Source organism: Gymnodraco acuticeps, unplaced genomic scaffold (genome assembly GCF_902827175.1).
Source record: "Gymnodraco acuticeps unplaced genomic scaffold, fGymAcu1.1, whole genome shotgun sequence".
In the NCBI taxonomy this organism is placed as follows: Eukaryota; Metazoa; Chordata; class Actinopteri; order Perciformes; family Bathydraconidae; genus Gymnodraco; species Gymnodraco acuticeps.
Window position 1 is genome coordinate 350,967 of NW_022992193.1, and position 24,216 is coordinate 375,182.

At 41.6% G+C, this 24,216-nt stretch overlaps 1 protein-coding gene across 3 annotated transcripts in view; it reads left to right on the plus strand.

The window, feature by feature from the left end:
• Nucleotides 1–23,025, plus strand: part of LOC117539358 (protein SON) — a 34,493-nt gene extending 11,468 nt beyond the window's left edge. Inside the window, exons 6-20 of one of the 3 annotated variants that reach the window (XM_034205514.1) lie at nt 812–1,029; nt 1,110–1,347; nt 2,350–2,543; nt 3,318–3,473; nt 6,918–7,090; nt 8,340–8,474; nt 9,517–9,603; nt 9,708–9,926; nt 10,468–10,578; nt 11,164–11,280; nt 12,194–12,341; nt 17,245–17,313; nt 17,926–18,041; nt 18,239–18,340; nt 21,252–23,025. In XM_034205514.1, the coding sequence (XP_034061405.1) occupies nt 812–1,029; nt 1,110–1,347; nt 2,350–2,543; nt 3,318–3,473; nt 6,918–7,090; nt 8,340–8,474; nt 9,517–9,603; nt 9,708–9,926; nt 10,468–10,578; nt 11,164–11,280; nt 12,194–12,341; nt 17,245–17,313; nt 17,926–18,041; nt 18,239–18,340; nt 21,252–21,329 (2,161 nt within the window). In that variant the 3' untranslated portion in view covers nt 21,330–23,025. The remainder of the gene's footprint in view (nt 1–811; nt 1,030–1,109; nt 1,348–2,349; nt 2,544–3,317; nt 3,474–6,917; nt 7,091–8,339; nt 8,475–9,516; nt 9,604–9,707; nt 9,927–10,467; nt 10,579–11,163; nt 11,281–12,193; nt 12,342–17,244; nt 17,314–17,925; nt 18,042–18,238; nt 18,341–21,251) is intronic. The other 2 variants (XM_034205515.1, XM_034205516.1) reach the window with 2 other exon arrangements.
• The last annotated feature ends 1,191 nt before the right edge of the window (nt 23,026–24,216 follow it).

The window sequence follows — 24,216 nt, forward strand, 5'->3', positions numbered from 1 at the left end:
CAAGGCATACAGTAATAGTCTGAATAGTCGTTTCATTAATCGATAGATTAATCCATTATCAAATTAGTCGTTTGTTGCAGCCCTATTATCCCATGTATAAATAAAACGTGTTATTCAGCAACCCTTGCAATTTGGGATTTTATTTTTGGTTGGTAGACCTCGGTGAGCTGGTCATTTCAAAAGTAGCTCACCGGCCCAAAAAGTGTGGGCACCCCTGATATAAGACATAAGACTATAAAACAAAATCGTTTTTGTCACAATATACATGGCATCAACATGCAAAAGGCCAGCAAGGCAATACAAATAAAAAATTAAATAAAAGGCTAGGGATGTCCTTCATATGATTATAGTCTTAAAGATGCATGTATCTGTTAGCTATTGTTCCAGTCAAATGTATTTGTTTTAAGTCCAATTTTTTTTCCAACTTTCTGTGGAGTTGTGTTTTTTGTAATCCAATTTTTTTAAGTCAGTTTTTTCATCAAAAAACATTTCTTCCACAATTGTTAGCCATTGGTTTTTCGTACGTGGTGCTTCCTAGTGATAGCTACTATAAAACACATTTAAAAAGAAGAAACCGAATAGAAATACAATATTTCCCGATCATCTTGCATGATTAATGTGCCAATGAAGTCAAGTATAAACATGTCAACAGCTATTGGATGACATATGCTCAATACTGATTCAGATTGATGGAAGTGGTCTTTTTTATAATAATGATGTTTTTTGGTTTGGAACATTTCCCTAATCTTCACCTAAAGGATATTTTGCCCTTACACGGTACATTGACTGAGCTCTTCGTTGTCTTTTGTAGATCCTCAGAGAAGAGGGGAGCCCACCATGAATCCATACAGTCCTCCCACGGTTCTTCAAAAGACCCTAACCCTCCTGCGCTGGACTCAAACCCGACTCAGAGTGCCGTCAAAGCAGAAGAGCGGCAGAACTCTGACCGGAGGGAGAACAAAGCAGAAGAGCGGCTGAACTCTGACCGCAGGGAGAACAAAGCAGAGAAAGCAGACGGCGGAAAACCAGGTAGATCCTGAAGAGCCTCTGGAACACTTCTGATTGTGATGAGATGTCTAATTAATGGATGTTGTGTTCTAATGCCAAAGCTGCAGGTTCTGGAACATCCCAGTCCACTTCAGCTGAGCAGACCGCTGCACCAAAATCCCCCCGGCCCTCGGACACTTTAGTGAAATCACCAGCGAAGAAGAGGAGGAAACCATCCCCACAGAGGAAGAGAGAAACAAAGTCCTCCAAAAGGCAGAAAAGATCTCCGTCACCAAGCAGGAGCCACAGGAGGGGGTCCAGATCCAGGAGCCCCTCGAAGAACAGGAGGTCACGGTCCAGGTAGAGTGACGGGGATTCTCTTCATGCAGATCTCCTTTTATCCAGGTGCTATTCGAGCTAACAACCCAACAAATGTCATTCTGAAAAAGACTATATTATTAGAATATTACAGTATTGCATTTCCTATTGCACCTACCTTTTGGAAACTGAACTGGGATCAGACTGGGCCATTTGCGTTAAAGATCATTGTCAATAAATCTACGTGTGTCACTTTTTGTAACTTTACGAACTTGATTTATGGGGGGGGCCGGGTGTGTTGCAGTTTGTCTGGTCGTTTTATTAAACACATTAATACATTCACTTACAAATGATATCTGTTCTCTCTATTTATCTAATCATTCTTTGTTCTTAATTTAAACATACATTTAGCTAATCAAAATAACTATGACATTTTTGTCTCAATTCAAAAATGGAAATAAATCCACATGCTATATCCTGACTTTTATGAAGCCTTCTTCATTTACAGTATATAATCCAGTGATAACACACAATCCGGTTAACTGTACTCACTTTAACATGGCCCTGTTGAACACTGACAGGCGCAATATTAGCATAGCATTAGCGCTATTAAGAATGATATTCTTTCATATATTATTTGTACATCTTCTGCGAATGGAAACTACCATATGGTTATATTATTGAGCAGGCACAGTACCCAGTGATTGTCACAGTGTATGTTTTACTGGCACTAGATGTTTATTAGTGTGTCATGATTGTTGCGCCAGAGGCATCAAATTACCCCCAAATCCATTTGTCCCTGCTTTTAAATGTGCAGGAGCCAACTCTTTCATCTTCACTGAAACGTTGTCCACTACAAGTCATTGCTTTCCATCAGCCAATCAGGGGGGTCTTTGTGAAAGGACCTACAAACTTCAGCTGTCCAACTCATTCCTAGAAAAGAAGGAGGGCTATACTGGAGGAGTCTTGCTATAGGAAGCCTTCACATTATGTTAGATGGTATTCTCCTCTGCACAGGAATTGAACCGGATATTTTGTGTGCAGGTCAGCGGGCCGGCGGTCGCGGAAGTCTCGATCCCCGTCTCCGTCCCGCGGTCGGAGGAGGCCTACGTACAGCCAGAGGGACCGCTGGAAACGAGAGCCGAGTCACTCCCCTGTGCTCATCCTCCGCAAAAATAGGTCCCCCAACCGGAAACTGTGCAGTTCCAGCAACAGCCCTCAGCGCATCAGTGAACTGGGTCAGAACACACCTCATACACTCACTATAGTACTGTTAGGAGTTTTTATTCATTGGCATTTTTGATTTATTAAATGAATGTTATATTTCAGCCACTCTGGTCTGATCAGTTCGGAATAATTTGAAAATGACACTTACAGTTACATAATCCGAGGTGGAAGAAGTACCGAGATGATTTACTTGAGTAAAAGTAGCAGTACTACTGTGTAAAAAATACTCAGTTACAAGTAAAAGTCCTACATTCCAAATTGTACTTAAATAAAAGTACAAAATCTGCATCAAAATATACTTTTAATACGAAATGCAAAAGTACTCATCATGCAGAAGGGCACAAATAAGCACCCATTTGTTTTATATTCTTGTATACTAGTTAATCATGTATACATGTTTAAATCTCTTCAATGTTGCACTTGGTAAAGGTGGTGTTTATTTTTAATTATTCAACACACACTGGCTAGCTTAATTTATAATGATGTATTTTATGTTTTGTATTATAATCTAAATCTGTAGTAAATATAAAATAAATGAAGTGAGTAAAACACAATGTAGTAAAATAGCTAAATGTGAAAATACTCAAATCTTTAACTTAAGTACCGGTACACTACTTGAGTAAGTGTACAAGGCTACTTTACACCACTGCATAATATGATAAGTCAAATCCTGCTTACCTTTGTCAAATCTGCTCTCTATGAAGTTTGTATTTGAGTGTAACAAAGTATTTATCTAAATATAATGGAATGGATGTTAAAACACGTTGTCTCTCTTTGTGTCTCAGATAAAGAGCAGTTGTTGGAAATAGCCAAAGCCAACGCTGCAGCCATGTGTGCCAAAGCAGGACTGCCCATCCCTGCCAGTCTGAGGTCCACAGTGCCCCCCCTCATGCTACCTCATGGTATAGCCATGAATGCTGCTATGGCCAGTATGACCGCTGGTAGGAGTTTTTTCTATTTAATGCATTCTTTTTTTGAATAACTCATCCATCAACTGTGATGACTTTATACAATCGGATTTGGTTGAAACTCTCAAGAGAGGGTTTTTTTTTGGGGGGGGGGGGTTTAGTGTATTCTGCTACTTTAAAAGGTGACAGAAATTGGTTTAGCCTCATTGATCTTATGTGGAGGAGTATATTGGCTCAGCTCTAAATACATGTATGAAATGTATTTTCCAAGTATATACAATTTTGAGATGTACTTTACTTGAGTATTTCCATTTACTTTGTACTTCTCCACTACAGTTCAGAGGTACATGGTGTACTTTTACTCCACTACATGTATTTAATCCCTTTAGTTACTTCACAGATGTGGATGAATGATGTGAAATATAATCAAGTGTTGAATCAGACTTTAGTTCCACCTGGAGTAAATCCACCAGCTACCCTGCAGTATACAAAGTACTTCAAACTAGCTGCACCTTTACCAGCTTTGAGAACACTTTCATGATCAATCATTATAAAACATATCATATATATTATTCTGAAACGGACCAATCTGCACAACGACTACTTTTACTTTCTATATTTTGATGATAATATTTTTTTTACTTTTACTTGAGTAACATTTTGAATGCAGGACTTTTTTTCCTACACTCTGGTACTTCTACTTTTACTCAAGTACAAGATCTGAGTACTTCTACTTTTACTCAAGTACAAGATGTGAGTACTTTTTCCTCCTCTGGTCATCATGTCATCTGAGCCTGGTAGTCAGAAATGTGTGTAATTGTGAATTATGATGATAATTATGATGTTCTTCCCCATTATTGCAATATACAATGGGGCAAAAAAGTATTTAGTCAGCCACCAATTGTGCAAGTTCTCCCACTTAAAAAGATGAGAGAGGCCTGTAATTGTTATCCTAGGTACACTTCAACTATGAGAGACAGAATGGCGGGAAAGAATCCAGGAAATCACATTGTAGGATTTTTAATTAATTAATTGGTAAATTCCTCGGTAAAATAAGTATTTGGTCACCTACAAACAAACAAGATTTCTGGCTCTCACAGACCTGTAACTTCTTCTTTAAGAGCCTCCTCTGTCCTCCACTTGTTAACTGTATTAATGGCACCTCTTTGAAGTCGTTATCAGTATAAAAGACACCTGTCCACAACCTCAAACAGTCACACTCCAAACTCCACTATGGCCAAGACCAAAGAGCTGTCAAAGGACACCAGAAACAAAATGGTAGACCTGCACCAGGCTGGGAAGACTGAATCTGCAATAGGTAAGCAGCTTGGTGTGAAGAAATCAACTGTGGGAGCAATTATTAGAAAATGGAAGACATACAAGACCACTGATAATCTCCCTCGATCTGGGGCTCCACGCAAGATCTCACCCCGTGGGGTCAAAATGATCTCAAGAACGGAGAGCAAAAATCCCAGAACCACACGGGGGGACCTAGTCAATGACCTGCAGAGAGCTGGGACCAAAGTAACAAAGGCTACCATCAGTAACACACTACGCCGCCAGGGACTCAAATCCTGCAGTGCCAGACGTGTCCCCCTGCTTAAGCCAGTACATATCCAGGCCCGTCTGAAGTTTGCTAGAGAGCATTTAGATGATCCAGAAGAGGATTGGGAGAATGTCATATGGTCAGATGAAACCAAAATAGAACTTTTTGGTAAAATCTCAACTAGACGTGTTTGGAGGAGAAAGAATGCTGAGTTGCATCCAAAGAACACCATACCTACTGTGAAACATGGGGGTGGAAACATCATGCTTTGGGGCTGTTTTTCTGCAAAGGGACCAGGACGACTGATCCGTGTAAAGCCCTTACATGCTAAACACTCTTGGCAAGGAGCATTGTCCACATCGAGACGGGTAACATGTAACCACACCTTGGAGCGCTTCTCTCCGCCATCTCCTCCGTGTGTTGCTGCTTGTAGCAGCTGCGTGTGTGTAAACTGCCCCGCCCCCTCCCACACAGACGGGAGATAGAGATCTCGTCTGAATTGGAAAGGTCGAAAATACACCGACCGTAGACGATTTTTTTTTGTCTTTTTGCATGTTAGAAATGAGTTGGCGACGCAAGATAATGTTTGTGTAGCAATAATACATGACCTTTCTCTTTCTCAACTCGCTACTCGGAGGGAAGTCGCTGTCATATGCCTTGTGAACACTCCGATAATGCCTCTCCACGTTACATTTCTTTGGCAGAGCGACGCTTGCTTTACAAATAAGGCTTTGAATGTGACATCACAACAAAATATTCTTCCTCCCATTCTGTGTGGAAGTGGTATGTCTTTAGCTTCTTGCTCGGTCCTGCAATCATTTTGTTGTTTGTCTCTTGTTTGTCTCTTTAACTTAATTTGAGTTTTCCCGGCACTTGACTGATTTTGTATCGCTTTGCATTCTGGGTTAACAGACTGGAAAGCGATAGGTCGCTTTTTCTGTCAGTCAAGTAAATTCCTGAATTAAGTGGCAGGGAGGCCAAGGGAGGAGGGATCAAAACCTGTTTTGTCTATTTTAATGGAGCTGGATTTTTTTTTTTATGAATGACTCGCGATCTACTAGCATTGCCCCCCCGGTCGACCGCGGTCGACGTACTGGGCACCTCTGGTGTAAAGGAAAGAATGAATGGGGCCATGTATCGTGAGATTTTGAGTGACAACCTCTTTCCATCAGCAAGGGCATTGAAGATGAAACGTGGCTGGGTCTTTCAGCATGACAATGATCCCAAACACACCGCCCGGGCAACGAAGGAGTGGCTTCGTAAGAAGCATTTCAAGGTCCTGGAGTGGCCTAGCCAGTCTCCAGATCTCAACCCCATAGAACATCTTTGGAGGGAGTTGAAAGTCTGTGTTGCCCAGCGACAGCCCCAACACATCACTGCTCTAGAGGAGATCTGCATGGAGGAATGGGCCAAAATACCAGCAACAGTGTGTGAAAACCTTGTGAAGACTTACAGAAAACGTTTGACCTCTGTCATTGCCAACAAAGGGTATATAACAAAGTATTGAGATGAACTTTTGTTATTGACCAAATACTTATTTTCCACCATCATTTGCAAATAAATTCTTTAAAAATCAGACAATGTGATTTTCTGGATTTTCTTTTTTTTCTCATTTTGTCTCTCATCGTTGAGGTATACCTAGGATGAAAATTACAGGCCTCTCTCATCTTTTTAAGTGGGAGAACTTGCACAATTGGTGGCTGACTAAATACTTTTTTGCCCCACTGTATATATGTATATTATTGTTAGATTCCACAAAGAAAAGCACATTAAACAAACACAAATGGTCACACAAGATAACTTGATTCATGAAGCAAGACAGAGAGGTCAGCTGTCAGTATGATAGTTGCTTTGTATTTCTTCTTCTTCACTTGAATGAGATTTGTTTGTCATTGGCTGGTTGTCTGTCTGTGTCCCCGTCCTCCCTACAGCCACCATGACGGCGGCGCTGACTAACATGGGCTTGTCCTCTCTTCTCGCCCTGCCCTCAATCACCAACAAGCCCCACTCTGGCTCCTCCCAACCCACCTCTGCTGCTTTAGAGGAAGTGAAGAGGAAAGTAGCCAAGCAGGCCAACAGCATCAGCATCAAGGAGTTCACTGACGTAAGTGTGCTTTAATGGTGATAAAAGTGAAAAGAATAATCAAATAACTACTCTATAGCTAACATGTGGTTTCATTAAGTACTCAACAACAACAACAAAGTGACCTACATGCACCAACTGCCACAATTTAGGACAGGATGGAAATGACATTTTAAGATCATAGAGTGGATTAGGAATGAGTCCTCAAACCTGGGAATAAGTCAGCATTTGACCACTTCCTGTTCCCTTGTTTAACACTAGAACCGCCAACGGGTCAATTTTACCCACAGCTGTTTTTTGATTGTATGAAACTTTTTTTCAATAAAATATTAAACAATATATATAATATTAAAAAGTCCGTGACTTTTCCTGAAAGGGTGTTATTTAGCACCCTCTGTTGTTAAGAATTTCCTAAAAATTGCCATTTATACCTATTAACAGACAGTTATAGATGGAGAGAGAGAGAGATAAACAGATAGATAGAGATTTATACCTAAACAAAACACAAGTCTAACACCAAGCGTTTAAATCAGCACTGGTAGTGATATTTTATACTTCATGCTATCTGCACAAACAATATCATATGCAAAGCTGAGAGTCCACAGATTCTATTGGTATAAGTTTCATCCCCTGTGCGATCAAAACTCACTGTTCTGTATGATAAATAAAAGAACATTGTACCTTGAAAATTTGACCCGTTGGCGGTTTTAGGTATACAGCGACCTCTGGCGGTTTTTAGTGTTAAAGGGTTGTTTCATTTATTTTAGGCGTATTAGCCGCCAATAATGACAGTCAACTGTGAGCAGACTTGCGGTTAATAATGTGAAGTTCATTTCTTATTCAGTGTACTAAGGGTTCTTGTATTTAAAATCAAAATTTCTTCTGTATATTTGGAGAATTTGTTTATTTTTAAATATAATGTATTTTTGACCTTTTTAAAAAAATATTTTAATCATCCAGCATTTTTTATATTGTTTATATTTGATATACTATGTTTTTTAAAAAAAAGAAAAGAAAAAGTATTTGAATGTTGAGCACACGGGTACTGTAACAAAAATAATTTCCCAATTTGGGATTAATAAAGTATTTATCTATCTAATTTTCCACTCAAGTATAAAAGTCTGAGGTTGAGACTTAATGTTGTTTCCATTTGCATTGTTTAAATGTGCATAGTGCTCACAAAGGTTCCATGTGGACTGGAGCATGTAGCAACACGTGGAACTATTAAATCCTTGTGTGCTTGAGACAAAAATTGCTGTGTGTTTTTCAGAAATGCAAGATGATCGTGGACAGTAAAGGAGAGCTGCCGGTGGCGATACCACATGTGTCCGATGAAGAGGATGATGGGAAACCTTTCGGAGGGTCAGCACTTCGAGAACAGAAGGCCATCAGCTTCAGCATCAACGTAACAATCCACACACTGTTCTATATGTTCGCATTTCCTATGAAAAGGAAGTTTCTCTTGTTGTAAATGTATTCAAATGTGTGGTCAAGACGTTTAGGGATTAGAACTTTACATTATAACTGAAAATAACTTTACTCTAACATCATTTTATTTGAGTGAAAACATATAATGCCTCATTTTCGCATCATATTGCCGTATTATTATCCCTATCTTTCCCATTACATTGCAAATATATATATTACAATGACATCACTCCCTAATTGTAAAGTGAAAGACATGTTCTTCCCCATTATTGCAATATGTTGTTAGATTCCACTTTGAAGGGAATTTAAAAGAAAGCACATTAAACAAACACAAGATATAACTTGATTTATGAAGCAAGACAGAGAGGTCAGCTGTCAGTGTCAAGACAGCTCTTCATTTAACACTGACAGACGTTTGAAGTTATTCTGCAGAACAGGAGATGGTCCCTTGCTGCTTATTTTTTGTATTTTATAATCAGATCAGAATTGTTGTGCAATGTAATGGAAACTAACCGCTGATGTGTCATGGAAACACCTCAGGCAAACCCTTTCAAACGACATTTTGTTGACTTTTTTGTAACATAATTACATGTATTTAGCCACTTTTCATTAAGAGTAAGTCGGCCAACACAGCAGTTTTGGAACAAAGTATTTCAAATCAATCATGTACAGCAGAGCCAGATGTTAAATGTGTCAGAATGCCTAACACTCTTTTTCCAACGTGGATGTATGTGTAGTTACAAAGCCAAACACAACAGCAACACTGTGTGGAAATGACTGCTACCTTCGAATATATTGCATGTTAGTGACAGCCATCCAAACATCAAATCCCTTTCAAAGAAACAAGGGAGGTTGTGTAAATAAATAGATTTATTGCGAGTCGCCTGTGGTCAGTTTGACTCGTGGACAGGTTATTTTCAGCAGTGAGGTACCTGCAGTGTGTGTAATGTAAACTCAGTACTGATGATGTAACTCATTGGATGAAACAAAGACAGTTAACATTTTCTCCCCCTCCCCAGAACGCCACAGTGCGTCCAGCAGTGCGCAGTGACGCGGGAATGGCCAAGGAGTTTCCTGTGTCCTCAGGGTGCCAACATCGGAAGAAGGTTAGATTTTAGACCTTAGATTTGATCTCTTAACAGTATATAAAAGTCTAGGTAAAACAATGTCCTGATGCTTTGTGGGTAATCTAATGTGGGCCTCTCATTAGGAGGGCGAGGGACTTGGGGCCTACGGAGAATGGGTTCCCGTGGACAAGGCATCAGAGAAAGCTGCAGCTGCCTCCAGAAAGGCCCTGACCACCGTTTCCAAGGCAACAGCATCCCCATCATCGTCATCAGCTGACACGGCGACAGCAGCAGAGTCAGCAGAGGCGGTGGAGCAGAGTGTGACAGATTCTGACAGCGTGTTCCCTGACCCCCTGCTGCAGGTGTGTGTATAAGATATACAATATACTGTGTGTACATTTTAAAACCGTTTGTATTATAAGCAGACGGGTGCTACTGCATTTTGTTTACCTCACTCTGTAGCAGTGAGTCTGAGGCACATGGTAACTAGGGGAAAGATCAGAAGACAGTTTAACTAGGAAAACACTGTTTTACTCGAGACTCAAGAATGAGAGTACGTTTTACCAGACTACTTATCTATAATGTGGGAAATATGATACTGTGCTATTATAATTTTCTGAAGGGAGAGCTTGCGTTTAATTTGCCTTGTTCAACGTCATTCACAAAAAAAACATTCAGTGTTTGTCAAAGCTTTAAAAAAAGTAGTTTTCTAGGTTATCATAAAATGCTTTTACCCGTTCAAAGAATGACCGATTTTCTACACTTTCAGTTTCCAATCATATACTATTACATTATATATATAATTTATTTTATTTTATGAATTTCAATTTAATTTTATGAATTTCACATTCTTAACTTTTTCTCCCACTCGTGCGGTTTGTCTCTCCCCTTCCCTCTCTGTAGCCAGTAGATATCTCTCAGGCTGTGACAGACAGAATCAAAGCTCAGAGGCGATTGGCTGAGAACCCCTATGATGTCAATGCCATCTGCATGCTCAGCCGGGCACAAGAGCAGGTAAAATACAAAAATGGAGTACACACACTCATATAACTAACATTCAAGTACCATTAATGGTAAACAACGAGTGTTGCCAAAGCAGAACAACATAATGACAAAAGAAACACAAACCATGAGTCGACAGCAGGATAATCTCCACATTTTAACGTCACTATGATTTTTGAAGTAAAAAGCTAACGTTAGGCTATAAAGGAACTACGGTCACATGACTTCACGTCACCACCGCTAAGCTAAAGGTGGCTAATGTTCGGCGGGTTGAAGTTTAATCGTCTCCTTTAGACACTTGTTAGCAACCACCATTTTTTTTATTCACCAGTGGTGTATTTACTGATGTATTTTATGTCGTTGGACCAAAACGTTTTAATCTTGTGTTAACCTCTGACCTTATATCAGGGTAACAACCAAAACACATTGACTTTCATCATCTTTGTGTACCATTGCTATGTTGGGGAATGGGGTAGGGGGGGACCGTAATTGTACCTCATGACATGTAACAGTCATCACTTGCTTTTGTTTCCCAGACTATCTGCTTGATTATAGTATTGGATATACCTCTGTTCTGATGGAAATGTCCTGTTTCAGGTGGATGCGTGGGCCCAATCCAACACTGTGCCTGGCCTGTTCACAGGTTCCACTGGAGCCACGGTCCTCACCTCAGAGGAGCTGTCCACCAGCGGACCACAAGCATGGCTGAAGAAAGTAAGATGTGCGCTAAGAGGACAAACACAAAACCTGACTGATGTTTAAAAAAATGTATATATGTGTATCCCTGTGTGGAGGTTTCTGCCTTTCTCACCTCCACAGATGATTATTTTGTGTCTTAATGGCGCATTTCCACTGCAGGGCCTCGCACGGCTTAGTACGGTATAGTTAGGCCTTGGTAGGCCAGGCTCACTTTATGCTGCGTTTCCATTACAGTTTAGGAACTGGGGCAGTAACTATAGTAACGCAGTGTAGGCGGAGCCGTGACGTCATCGTCAATGCGAAACACAAAACCAACATCAGCCGTTAGCTGTTAGCACTCGGAGCTCACAGCTCCTCATATCTGTTCAGAAACTAGACAAAAGTTAAACAAGTACAAACCACAGACTGTCTGTGTCATGGCGAATACAGTCGCTGGTTTATTTATGTCTGTAGGCCGTTGTTGTGAGTGTGGACGGTCGGAGCAAATATAACGTTAGCTTAGCCGATCTCCATTCAGAAAACACGCATTTTAAAAGGTGTTTCGCCTGCCGTCTGTCTGCAGACTTGTCAAAGCATTAATTCATGGTTTTTACTAACCGGTATCAGTATGTTGTTACTTCGGCATCATTTTTGAGACGTGTATTACAATTAAATCACGGTCAAATATGTTCATTTTGTTTTAGTTGCCAGCGATTCTCTCACTAGTTTAGCATACTCAGCTCGGTTGTTGGCCCGGAAAGAACCTCGATTTTGGAGAGCCAGAAAACTGTGAAAAAGTACCCGCTAGCCGGAACTACGCCAAGTGGAAACGCAACCAAAAACGGGCCGGGCACGGCACTGCACGCTTTAACCGCGCTCCGCGCTGTAGTGGAAATGCGCCAAATTATCATTCCTGCTGTTATTCACTGTCTCTGTGTGTCTGATTCAGGATCAGTTCCTCAGGGCAGCTCCAGTGTCCGGGGGAGTCGGGGAGTTCCTCATGAGAAAGATGGGCTGGAGGACAGGAGAGGGTCTCGGGAGGAACCGTGAGGGGACCGTGGAACCGATCATCATCGACTTCAAGGTCGACCGCAAAGGTGAGAGGCCCAAAACACTGGAGCAACAACCAAGTGATGCACATCTATTACACACATTTGATTACAGTGTGGGCCAAATATGGTCCAAGTAAGGGGCCCATACTCTATGGAAAGGTCCACTGAAGAATGAAGCATGCATCAGATGTATTCGTTAGGGATACACTCGGTTAGATACAAGATTATGCCACCATTTATTTATCGGATCAACATCCTTAATCCAAAACAGCAAAGAAAATGTCCTAGCAGCTAGAGTCAATAGATTAAATAGCCTCTGTGTTTGATGTTTGTACTATGACCAAGACCAAGCAGGAGGCACATAGGGTTTAACTCTATTGGAAAACCCATAATAACACACAGTTCCTTCACAATAACAGACCAGTAGCGTTGTACACATCACCACAAACATTGTATAAGATTGCCCGTTTCAGAGTTACATTTACTGCTGAGTGGAGATGCATTCATATCCAATGTGTTTGTGAGAGCAGGCGTTATATAATAATAATAATAGATTTATTTTGTTAGCGCTTTTACAGGTGCTCAAAGACGCTTTACAGATATAGTGAAAAGAAAAGAACAAATAAATATATATAGTTAAAGTAAAATAATACAAAAACAATCACCATTAAAAGCCAGATTGAAGAGGTGAGTGTGTTGAAGGTGGTGAGGTCAGGGCAGTCTCTGATGGGTTGGGGGAGTGAGTTCCAGAGGGAGGGGGCAGCGACGGAGAAGGCTCTGTCCCCCCAGGTCCGGTGATTGGTGCGGGTGGGGATGGATAGGAGGTTGGCTTCTGATGAGCGGAGGCAGCGGGAAGGGGTGTGGTGGTGCAGCAGGTCTGTGAGGTAGGGGGGGGGGGCTGATTGTTGAGGGCTTTGTGAGTAATCAGGAGGACTTTGAAGTCGATTCTTTGACGGACGGGGAGCCAGTGGAGGTTCTGGAGGACGGGAGTGATGTGGTCTCGGGAGCGGGTGTGGGTGAGGAGGCGGGCAGCAGAGTTCTGGATATGTTGGAGTTTATTGAGGAGGTTGGATGGTATGCCGTAGACGTAGAGGATGCTATTGCAGTAGTCGAGTCGTGAAGTGATGAATGCATGAATCAGGGTCTCAGCAGCAGAGGAGGAGAGTGATGGGCGGAGACGGGCAATGTTTTTGAGGTGGAAAAAGGCGGTCCTGGTGATGTGATTTATGTGGTGGTTGAATTTGAGCTGACTGTCGAAGATGACTCCGAGGTTGCGGATGTGAGGGGGGGAGATAGAGTGTGGCTGTCAATGGTGAAGTTGAAATTCTGGATGTCTTTGATACGGGATGGGGGGGCCGATGATGATGATGTCTGATTTGGCACTGTTCAGTTGGAGATAGTTTGTTTGCATCCATGCTTTTATTTCTGAGAGACAGTTGGTGAGAGTGGAGTGTGATGTGGGGGGTGATGGTTTTTGTTGAGATATAAAGTTGTTTATAAAACGGACAAGTCAAATCAAGCAATCTGATTGGTTCTTAGCCGTGATATACTGAGCGTATACCAAGGGTAGAATTGTAAGTTACTTTTCACAACAAGTCAGTATCCCTCCGCGTCTGAGTAAAACAGTATACCGTATACCGAGCTATTGCTTAAATATATACATATGTATACATATATATATATATGTATGTATATGTATATATATGTATGTATATGTATATATATGTATGTATATGTATATATATATATGTATATGTATATATATATATGTGTATGTATATATATATGTATATATATATATATATATATATATATACATCATATCAATGAGACATTATTAAGTTGTGGAAACTTTATTGAGGAATGAATCGTTCCTCTAATTGGCTGATGGGGGAGAGATGTTAAAGTGCTTTCTGTTAAATGGAAAATATCTATTTGTAACTGAACCAAATCTAAACAGTTTAGGATCCTACATCGCATATATATATATATATATATCGCATATATATATATTAGGGCTGTCAAGTTAACGCGTTAATAACGCGTTTACGCAAAAAAAAATTAACGCCACTAATTATTTTAACGCGATTAACGCATGTGTATTTTTTGTCCTCGGCCGCCCCGTAGTTTCAGAGCGCATCGAGTTTAAAATACCATCTACAAGCTGATGCTGACAGCCCCGCTCCTGCCGCCCGCTTGTGGCAGACCACACTTCCACGCTCACCGGCAGGCACCGACTGGCCATCGGGAGGACGGGGAGGGTGTGTGTATGTGTGGCTCGAGCGAGAGAGAGACCTTACGTGTATTGTTGTTGTTAGCATCTGGTGCTAGCTAGCTGCGCTAACGGATATAAGGAGCTGTTTAAAGATCAAATGCAAAGCTTCCAAATATGCTACATTTTTATAGAAATGTTGTTTTTAAGACTGCCTGTATTTTTTATTTTATTTAAATCGAGATAATACACCCAAAAAAAAGCATTTTATTGATCCAAAACTCGACCCAAAGCCATCTGAATTTCTGACATGTAATTCCCAGCAGCCTCCGTGCGCGTGACGTAATAGTGGCCAAACAGTCTCTGGACCAAATATCCCGACTCGGCAGTCTCGGTCACATGTTTTTCGAAAAGAAAACTGAATTAACATGGGTTATTGTTGTGCTTTTTGTTGTACGAACGGTGCGGGATCTGGGAGAGTTTTACATGCATTTCCCAAAGACCAAATCATCCGCAAAAAATTGATTTTTTGTGTGAATCGTGTTGGATGGCAACCGACAAAATGGAGCAAGTTGTGTTCTGACCACTTCGCGTGTGATGCATACGACGTTGATCCTGCTATCATGAAGTCTGTTGGTGGAGAAGCATTAATAGCACGTCGGAGGCTGAAACCCGGAGCCGTCCCCTCCATATTTCAGCACAAGAAACCACTGAAAGAACGAAAGAGATGCAGAAACGCCAAAGAATTGAGGTAAACAACTTTTGATTAGATTTCAAAGCGCACGGAGCACAGCAGATAACGCAGATAACGGAATTGCAGTTTTATTGCCTATAGAGGTGGGCACCGTTAGTTTCTGTGTCTTTACGATCATAAACAATGTGTTGGATGTGGAGCTAGGATAAGTAATAAGGGCGCTAGGAGTGATTTCGGTGCAGTAATAGGTTAGCATTTTTCGCCCGGGGCTAATTCACTGTTAGCATTGTAGTTTATCTGCAGCTCATTTATCGCTCCTCCACTCATAACGGAAAAGTGTGAACAATATGCATTATGATAGGGATTAAATCCACTATTATTCCTCCTGGCCCAATTTAAAAATGCCCCCCACGTAATTAAAAGTGACTGTGAGTACTTAGAAAACCCAACATTCTTCTAACCACTTCATTAGGCCTATGCATCAAAAAAGCCCTCCGCCATGCTTTCATTTCTTTCAGCCGAGTGGGTGCTTATAGAGGTGGGCACCGTTAGATTCTGTGTCTTTACGATCATAAACAATGTGTTGGATGTGGAGCTAGGATAAGTAATAAGGGAGCTAGGAGTGATTTCGGTGCAGTAATAGGTTAGCATTTTTCGCTCGGGGCTAATTCAGAGTCTCACTGTTAGCATTGTGTTTGGTTGTGATGGTTCCCAAATTACCCAGTGGTGAGTCCGCCTGGACTTTATTTTTCTAAACCTCTCTAAAAAGGTCAAACGTCACTTGTTTTGCATCAATCTTGATACAGGGTACTTATTATATGTTATAGTTTGGATTCCTAAAGCTTTTAGTCTATAGTCTACTCAGAATCAGACATGATAACAAAACTAAGTTGTACTATCGGCGGAAGCAGCTGTGAGCAATAAGCCAAGGTTTGTTTGTTTGGCCAATGTGACGTCACGCGACGCCATCTTGCGGAGGAGCGGCTGAGAAAATAAATCGTCGGACTTGGTGTTGGGGGTTGAACAAAATAAATATTGCGCATTGCCAGACGCATATTATCTCCGATTTTAATACTGCAATATCTTAGATAGTGTTGTAGCTATATGATTTCGATTTTACTGGCAATTATAAAAAAACCTTTGCATTTGATCTTTAAATGAAAACAGAGGAGCGACATTTCGCCGACAACTGCGCCGAGCACTTGACTTTATGCAGGAAGCCAGACAGTGGGACATTGTACGAAAAGTCAGCACACTCAGCACGGATAGTGCGTGCAACATGATTGCAGCGTCCAGGCAGCTCCCGTTCGAGCATATGCCTTGAGTTGCACATAGCTCCAACGCGCGCGCACACACACACACACACACACACACACACACACACACACACACACACACACACACACACACACACACACACACACTTTGTATTGTATTATTGAATGAGAGAGGTTCCAGGTTGAATTGAGGCGAATATTTGTAATGTTCAGAGGTTGTTGTTTAATATTTAATAATATTTGTCATTGTTCAAATGATAATAAACATTAGCATTAAGCATATTTGTCCACTCATATGTTGATAAGAGTATTAAAAACTTGAAAAATATTCCTCTAAGGTACATTTAGAACAGATAAAAAATGTGCGATTAATTTGCGATTAACTAATTTAATCGACTGACAGCCCTAATATATATGTTTAGATTGCATATATATATGCAATCTAAACAGTTTAGGATCCTACATCGCATATATATATATATATATGTGATATATCCTACATCGCATATATATATATATGCGATATAGGATCCTAAACTGTTTAGATTTGGTTCATATACAAATAGATATTTTCCATTTAACAGAAAGCACTTTAACATCTCTCCCCCATCAGCCAATTAGAGGAACGATTTATTCCTCAATAAAGTTTCCACAACTTAATAATGTCTCATTGATATGATGTGGTAAATACTGTATCACACTTCTGTCTTTACATACGTTCCATCTGCATATTGTGAATCACATGATGTTATGTGTGGGTTTCAGGACTGGTGGCTGAAGGAGAGAAACCCCAGAAGCAGACGGGGGGGCTCGTGGTCACCAAGGATCTGATGGGTAAACACAGCACACACTTTAACACATATGAATATATCATGTGAATTATGACGTGATGCATCACAGTCTTCATCAGCAAATAAAGACTACACAATAACATAATAACTAACATTAGACAACTCCTAATTGCTTGATGACTTGCAGGCCTCTGTGGCAACACACACCCTAGCTGTTGGTTAGTAAATCAGGTCTCCTGTAATTGTATCTGACATTACCAGGTCTGGACAGTGTGTGTGTGTGTGTGTGTGTGTGTGTGTGTGTGTGTGTGTGTGTGTGTGTGTGTGTGTGTGTGTGTGTGTGTGTGTGTGTGTGTGTGTGTGTGTGTGTGTGTGTGTGTGTGTGTGTGTGTGTGTGTGTGTGTGTGTGTGTGTGTGTGTGTGTGTGTGTGTGTGTGTGTGTGTGTGTGTGTGGTGTGTGTGTGTGTGTGTGTGTGTGTGTGTGTGTGTGTGTGTGTGGTGTGTGTGTGTGTGTGTGTGTGTGTGTGTGGGGTGTGTGTGTGTGTGTGTGTGTGTGTGTGTGTGTGTGTGTGGTGTGTGGTGTGTGTGGTGTGTGTGTGTGTGTGTGGTGTGTGTGTGTGTGTGTGTCTAATTCTCTAATTCTCTTCTGCCACAGGGAAGCACCCGGTGTCCGCTCTCATCGAGCTGTGTAACAAGACGCGAGTGATGCAGCCGGACTTTGTGCTGGTCCATCACAGCGGCCCGGATCACCGCAAGAACTTCCTGTTCAAGGTGAGTCCTCTCTTAGTTGTTCTGAGCCAGCTTTGATGAGCGCTCTAAAGATTACAACAGTAAGCTGGAAAATATGTTTTAAGTCAATATATGTACGTACGGTTTGCTTCCCTCCCCTTTTCTTACGTTTGTTCTGATTGATATATCCTTGGATGGTTATTTCCTAACATCCTCTCCGTATGTTGTGTTGTGTGCAGGTCACAGTGAATGGAGTGGACTACCAACCTCAGACTGCCAGTCCCAACAAGAAACACGCCAAGGCCATGGCAGCTACTGTTGCTTTGCAGGCTCTGGGAGAGGTACATTCAAATAATGTTGATAATGATAATAACCCCCCCCCAGGTTTAACTGTTATTTCACAGTATGTGTAGAAACGCAATTCCAATTGGACCAATTACGTGTGGACTGGTAACTAGAGTGGTGCCATTTCGCCTGAACTGAAACCCCCCCACTGCTCTTAAAGTTCTGTTGATCTATAATAATAATACATTTTATTTCTATAGAGCTTTTCTTGAACCCAAAGACGCTTATCTATAACAGCTGTAAGCAGTACGAGTTATTTCAGAGTCTTAGCTTCACTGTGTGCGTGGCTGTGTGCATTTGTGAGGATAAAGAGGAGTTAATCCAGAACAGGGTGAATGCTTAGTTCCTTCTGTATTTAAACCAACGCCCCAGAAAATGCACCCTAGACCAGGGGTTCCCAACCCCCGGTCCGCGGACCGGTACCGGGCCGCGCAGGTGTTACTGCCGGGCCGCGAAATAGCTGTGGGTTTATTGTGATATTTGCAGAATTATAAATACATAAAAATATTTTATCAAAATTATATTCTTTTTTCTTTTTCTTTTTTTCTCGCACCTATACCAGTCATATTATTTCATCCAAAACATACAAAATAAATCAAAATTGGTTTGCATAAGGTCTCAGCCTCTCGTGCGCAGAGAAAGTTACCGGTGCGCCAATAGGAAGTGGAGCACACAGGAGACAACCGTTTCATCACAGACTGTTATGTTTAAGTGGGGAAATGGCAGTGCATACATTATTTTAGATATATTTCGAACTCGGACTTCATTTTAAGGACATTACGGCCAGGGGTGTAGAGCTATTTTTTTATTTGTAAAACCTCCTTCACTTTATGAAATGGCTGCAGCATCAGGAGGCAGCCTCTGAGAAGTGCAGCACCAGCGCGTACACACCGCCTTCACTGTGTTCCCCGCTGCAGGCTGCTACGTTTCAACCACACACACCTCTACACACACACACACACACACACACACACACACACACACACATCGAACGGCCCGATTATTCCCCCTATTACTCGTTGTATGAAGGAAATGTCCAGTCACAAAGACGCATGATGTGTGTGTGTGCATGTGCTCTGCTGTGTGTGTATGTTCGGTGTGTTTGTGTGTGTCCAACAACGGCATTTGTTTTCAAATTACCATGAACAGTCATTTACACACATCTGGCCAACTCCACAGGTATGTGGGTGTTCCCAAATAAATGAGTTTAATCTTAATCTCGATGTAGTGCTAAATTAATAAATTAATATGTTTTGGATGCATATTGGTATTTCTTCAGGCTGTTAAATACAATTAGTCTCTGTTGCCACCTGCTGGTGAGTAAATATTCAAATCCGTTAAAATTGACAACCGGTCCGTGAATTTTTTTTAATGTCTCTGCCGGTCCTTGGCACAATAAAGGTTGGGAACCCCTGCCCTAGGGCCTAGACCAGGGGTGGGGAACCTTTTTCCTCTCAAGGGCCATTTCAATTTTTTCAACATCCTCCGAGGGCCGTACAAATTATTGACCTCTGCTTAAAAATACACAGCCCATTCATTTGGCCTTTCTTTCATGCTGTGCAAAGAAAAAGCGACCTCTTAATCCAGATATCTTGCCATGACCCGTGTATGCACGCACGGGTGTGGCATGACCACCAAACAGAAAGATATGGACACAAGATGTGTGCAAATGTATTTAGTTTCCTATCCATGTGGACATGATTTAAGTGGGGGGGGATCTAACCTCCTCTAGGGGGGTCCCGGGGGGGGGCATGCTCCGGGAAGTTGAAAGCATCAATCTGGTGCACTTTGAGAGCAAAATTAATAGATCTATGGATACATCTCTCAACACCCATATGAAACAGAACTGTAAGCAGATTTACTTTTTCTTTATGGATATTTTACAAATCACTCTCCTTTCAAACTGTATTCTTGTTTATTAATAACAACTTTTTTTTACTGTCATATAGTATTTTATACCTGTTTACTTTATTCTCTTGTTTTTTGATAACTATAATGATCATATAAAGATGTGCCTTTACCTCACTGGTTGTAGAAAAAGCTTCTTATATTCGTTAGCATAGCTAGCTAACCAGATGCTAATAACAACAAAGTTATTGACTGTATGATCAGTATGTCAGATGAACAGATCGTCACTGGGCTTTCAACTAAAGACATAGCCACGCAAAAACTGCGGCATGTGTACGGCTCCTTATGGTTACTGCAATTTGTGAAGTGCCGGAGCCGCGTTCTGGTGCTCTCCGTCAGAACTGCACCCCTGTCAGACGAGACATATACCACGTGATGACACGTTAGGCTCGTGTTGTGTTCAAGGACCATGACCGTTGCCAGGAAAAACAGGCACTCACTTGTTTAATTATTTTGCGGTCTAGATTTATTTAAAAAACATTTTTTTAATTACCTCGAGGGCCATACCAAATGGTCTCGCGGGCCGTATACGGCCCGGGGGCCGGAGGTTCCTCACCCCTGGCCTAGACGATGAAGCAAATTCCCCTAGAGGCCACACGGTGGTACTACAACTTCCGTGTCAGACTGGACGTCATTGGGCCTAAAAATACTTCAAGAGACGTCTGTAAATCTGTAATTTTTTAAAAACTAAATAAGCCCTTTACATCCATTATTTAAATCATTAGACTCTAAAAGTTGTAAAATCCAGAGTTATTTTCCCCCCACATTCACCTGACTGAGCCGAGAGCGGCTGATGGGACGCGGGGCTTAATTAAGGAAAACCCAGATGAGGACTCACTATGGGCCCAGATACCGTTTTTTTGCTCTCGAGAGTCAGGCCATTTTGTCTTCATGCGCCACTGAGCTACTCTGATGGTCCTAAACGTAATCCCGCCTCCGACGCTGTATCCAGTTCTCTTTATACATCCATGACTCAAACTTGTTTTATTGTGTCCCTAGGTTCCTGTTGACGGACCAGGACTCTACACGGGCCCCGTCTTCACTGCTGCCTCCACCGGCCCCCTGTTCTCCACATAGACACACAGAGGAGTTATTCTCTCTTCAGTTGTGGGACAGAAAGTGTTTTTTAAATCACACTTCAACCCGGTCCATCATCTCCTCACTCGTGACTTATTTATACAGTATTCTAATTCCTACAGTATTGCGCTCAGCCCAGGACACTTGAGAACTGGCTTCGGAGTAGATTTCTACAAAATGTACATTTCATCATCAGGTTCTTCACTGACAGGAGTGCTAATGTGTATATGCGGAGTCTCCATTAATTAAAGTGGAGGCATGTATCTATGTAAGTATGTATGATAACATGTATGATACAGTAGCATATCAACTGACTCATACCTGAGTCTAGCTAAGCTGGGCTGTTTCTCTGTTACAGACTGTGTTTATCTGTGGCCTCCTAACAACATGTTTGTCTTACCAGAGGCTTTAACGTTTTATGGAAATAACCTCTAAAACAGAATAAAGATTATATTTATGTAATGTAGTGGAGGAAGCCACATCGTGCTTTTTCATGTATTGAATGTCATTTAAGCTGTTGAGTGTCACCAAAGCCCCCCCCCCCCCCCACCATATATGAGACAGTGACAGGTGCTGACTAATGTTCTGCTCTTCAGTTGGATTAAAAAGACATGGCAGCTTGGTTTTCCCAGGAAGCATGGATAAAGAATTTGTGAAGATGTTCCCCACAGACCATGTGACCAACCCACGGGAGTCTTATGACCTTGAACTCATCTCTCCATGTTCCCCCTGCAAACACTGCCAGTGATACTGCTGCTGAACACTATTCTACCTGCTCCCCCAGCATTTACTCTGACAAATCGGGTCAGTTCAGACATTTACAGTATAATGTTGTACAACTTGCAGTAAGAACATTTGTTTTATATTCTGAGCGCTCATGAACACCAAGGTCTACTGACGATCCTCTGTAAAGGTCCTGTATGGAGGATTTACAGGGATCTACTAGCATGAATACAATTCCGTTTTCATGACGGTGATTTTATCCATGTGTAATTCTTACATTTAGATTTGTTTATTCAAAGTGACTTTGAGCAGTTTGCTGGGGATCAGTATCTTGCACAGGGACATGTTGACTGATTAGTAGTATTTACCATTTATAATATTATCTTAAACCTTAATATATGTATATAATTAGCTGACCTTTCCCTTGAGTCCACTGAGGAACCGTAGTTAATCTTCTGTCCTGAAAGGGAGGGGGACAGGGCAGGATATTTTGTTGAGTGTTGCTGCTTCAGTGTGCAGGTCACAGAACGAGATGCATTGTGGGACCTGTAGTTTATGAGAACCATGCAGGATTTAACATTAACTTATTGTATTTTTGCCAGCTCCCTCAGGCCACATGAAAGCAGGTGTATGTTTGACACCCCTGCTCTGAACACTACAAATGATTGTGTCCTTATTGTCAACAAATCCCATGACAAAGACCAAAGCCAGCAGAAAACTGAGCCTAATAACAATTGAGTGAACATCTAAAGCCGGAGTGGAGCTCACGGAGTCATGTCTCCTTACATAATGGCTATTATTATATTATGTCGTTATGACAGTGTAAGATGCAGATTTTACCTTTTAGTCCCTCAATACAGAGTCTTAAGATTTGTACGCTCAATTAGCAAAAGTGCAAGGGTGCTTTTCTGATATTGTTGATTGCAATACGGTACCTGACAAAACTTTTCATATGAATAAAGATTTCATGCAACTCATTGTATTAATTCTAAATAGATTTGTTTCAGAAGCAAGAGCTGTGTCCGGGGTCCTCTGGTTCACCAGTCTTCGCTTTGTTCCAAATCCTGTTTGTGATATTCATGGACAAGATCTCAAGGGGCAGTTGTGGTGAGGGGGTCTGTAGGTTATTGGTTAAGGATTGCTTCGCTGTGACCTTCAGAACTCATTGGGTTGGTTTGCAGAGTGTGAAGATACTGGGATGAGGATCATCACCTCCAAATCTGAGGCCATGGTTCTCAGCAGGAAACCGATGGACTGTCCACTGAGCCAGAAGGAAAAGCTCTGAATCTATCGGTCCAGCTTCATCCTACCCTATATTGTCATGAAGTATGGGTCATGACCGAAAGAACAAGACCGTGGATGCAAGCGGCCGATATGGGTTTTCTCCGGTGGGTGGCTGGCATGGTAAGGTAAGGTAAGAAGTTCAGTCTTCAGGGAGGGACTCTGAGTAGAGCTCCTTTGCGTATAAAAAGCTAGTTGAGGTGATTTGGGCACAACCAGAAAACCACCTGGATGACGATGGGCATGGAGGTGATGATGAATGAATCAAAAGATACTGTATGTTCGCTGCTGCCAAACTATTGATCCATGCCTTCACTACTCCTTTATGGTACATTATCCAAACTCCTAAAAAGACATCCAGAACCCTGCTTCTGTCCCCGCCCCCCCATATCTCCCCTGTACTGCAGAACATCCACTGTCCCTCAACAAATCCATTTTAAAATCCTCCTCACTCACAAAGCCCTCCAAAACCAGGCCCCCTCCTACCTCAACCACCTGCTCCACCAACACACTCCTTCCCACACCCTCCTCTGACACCACCCTCCACACAGGATCAATCACTGAACCTTGGGGGACAGAGCCTTTAACATAGCTGGGGGAGGGAGAGAGTGAGTAAGAAGTCTGTTCTACATTATTTGAAGCATTTTAGGGGAAGAACTCGACAGGACATCATCAAACACAACAGACATGGTGAGTGTGTTCTCATATTTTCACAGATTACCTGGTGGATACACTAATGAAAACTTTTACTGCTCCATTTTGATATGGACAGTGCAAATATTAGGCTCCTTTTGTGTGAGTAGGGTTATAAATCTGAAATGTAAGCAAATATTTTTGCAACTTTTTGCTGAGTGAATTTTATCAGCAATATTAAAGCAACATT